We start from the raw sequence: 2,278 nt of genomic DNA on the forward strand, positions 1-2,278 counted from the left end.
GGCCGGGGCCGGAGCCGGAGCCGAGGGGCGGGACCAGGCTCCCCGCGGGCCACGCCCCCTCCCCGCGCTGGACGTGGCCGCCCCTCCCCCACCGCCCGCAGCCCTGCCCCTAGCCCTGTGCGCAGCCCCGGCCTGACCTGCACCTCGGCTTCCGGCGGCCACTCGGTGTTGATGAGCAGGTCGTAGAGGATGTTCTCCTCTCCGCCCGCTGCCACCTCCTCCTCCCCCTCTTCGCCGCCTCCGGCCGCAGCCATACTACGCGGCCCCGCTCCTGCTACGGCGGCCGCGAGCGGACAGAGCGCTCACTTCGCGCTCCTCCGCGGAAGGCGGGGCGCCTTCCACGTGGCCCAGGGAGGGAGGATGATCCCTTCTGGGCTCAGGGGGCAGGGTTTGCACCTGCGCCAAATCAGTGGCGCAAGTTGTGCTGAAGTCGGAAGAAGCCAGAGTGAGCTCGTAAAGCGGGAGAGCAGCCACGTAAGGGTAATGCTGCGAGTAGATTGAACCAAGACTGTGTACACTGGAAAGCTGTCAAGATCTAAATGGAAACTCCAGTGGTGCCATGTCACGTCTGGCCTTTTCTGTTTCGGCGGTGCCGGACTTGTGTTTTGTACGCGTCCAAACGGCCTCGTTTTATTAGGTCACGGCAAAAAATATATATAATTGAGAATGCCAGGACCTCTCCGCTGTGCTGCAGTTTGTCTTCAAGGTTCAGGTATCCAGGTTGCAGCCGTATCGGTCTAGAGGTAAAAGCAATCTAGACTTGTAGTAGAGATGACATCTTTTATTAAACCAGGATTTTTGCAAAAAAAAAAAATTTAGAAAAAACAAAGATTTGGGCTTTTTTGCAAAAATCTTGTTGGTCTAATAAAAGATGTCATCTCTACTACAAGTCTGGATTGTTTTTTCCTCTAGACCAGTATGGCTGCAACCTGGATACCTGACATATGGAAGATACCAAATTGTAGCTGATTTTAAAAAAATGATATCTTCATAATTTCCCAAGCAGGAAGCAACTGTGACCACCTGCAACCTGAGATATTGCTCCTGCTTTGGTCCAAGGTAATTTGCATAGTAACACAGCATCAGAGGGGAGCTGAGAGATGTTTCACCAGTTAAGAACTGTATGCTCAGAGGCACTTTCCATCGATAGACTCCTCTGTGAAATCCCATAAAATACGAACTGTCATTTCTACCCAAGAGAACTTTTACAATCTTTTCTGTGATGCCAGATGAAAGGTGTTTGTACCCAAAAGCTTGCAATGAAAGAATTTTTTTGGAAAAAATCTTGTTGGTCCAATAAAAGATAGCACCCTCTACCATAAGCCCAGATTGCTTCTTCCAAGATTAGGGAACTAGAAGAAATGGATAAGAAACTGCACACGCACATGCACACTGCATAGTTAAAGTCCCCATCACACACACACACGCACTCAACATCCTCCTGATGCACACTGCAGTTCTCTCTCTCTCTCTCTCTCACTGCAAACCTCTGGGAGCATGAGTAGAAAGATGCACAAGGTCTGCAGCACTTTTCTCCTTTGGAACCACAGGTCCCAATCCCAGTAGCTCTACAAGGGCATCCAAGCCACAAGAGCAGTCGGAGCAAATCCAACAGCCTTGCTAGTGCTGCCCCCGGTCAGAAGGCTCCTCGCAGCAGGCTCTGCCCAATTTTTGGAACTCGCGGCTAATTCTAGAGGCTGGTACAGCTCCGGCGGGAGCCCTGCCTGTGAGCTGAACAGGAAGTGAGCAAGGTGGCGTGAAAGAAAATACTTCAGGAGTCCTTCCATGCCATGTTTCATTCCTATTTAGAGCCCTGTTACCATTCACGCCATGTGAGAGAGGAAACAAAGGCACCGCGCTGCACGCTTGAAAACCTGTACAAATATACCCCTTGCACAATTCCAGGATAAAATACTATGGTCAAGAAATGATGCAGGTTTCTGTTCAGGCCCAGAGCATTCCTTGGGCCTGGGCCATCCCTTCTCCCAGTGCCACCAGGTACTTCCTTCCACGCTGCATTGCTCTGACTCCTCGGCCCTGGTCATGTCCTGTGTGGATGCCAGGTGGCACCAAGGGGTGAAAAAAAAACAGTGTCTAGTTCTCCTGGCTGTGATGGGAACCAACCCTCCCTCCCGGCTACAACTCCCAAAGCTTAAAAAAATAAATAAATTAGCAGCAGCCTCTTTTCACAACAGTAGGAGCCAAATGGATGGTATTTTAGAGAGGCTCCCGTATCCCCGGCGTGGGATGGGGTCAGCCCGAGGTCCGGGGGGGGGGG

At 51.8% G+C, this 2,278-nt stretch overlaps 1 protein-coding gene across 1 annotated transcript in view; it reads right to left on the bottom strand.

Annotated features, from left to right (window-relative positions):
* Positions 1 to 270, bottom strand: part of NBAS (neuroblastoma amplified sequence) — a 457,208-nt gene extending 456,938 nt beyond the window's left edge. The window contains exon 1 of the mRNA XM_019520763.1: positions 138 to 270. Coding sequence (XP_019376308.1) covers positions 138 to 254 — 117 coding nt within the window. The 5' untranslated portion in view covers positions 255 to 270. The remainder of the gene's footprint in view (positions 1 to 137) is intronic.
* Positions 271 to 2,278: the final 2,008 nt, after the last annotated feature.

Source organism: Gavialis gangeticus, unplaced genomic scaffold (genome assembly GCF_001723915.1).
Source record: "Gavialis gangeticus isolate Ggan-Ray unplaced genomic scaffold, GavGan_comp1, whole genome shotgun sequence".
Classification (NCBI taxonomy): domain Eukaryota; kingdom Metazoa; phylum Chordata; order Crocodylia; family Gavialidae; genus Gavialis; species Gavialis gangeticus.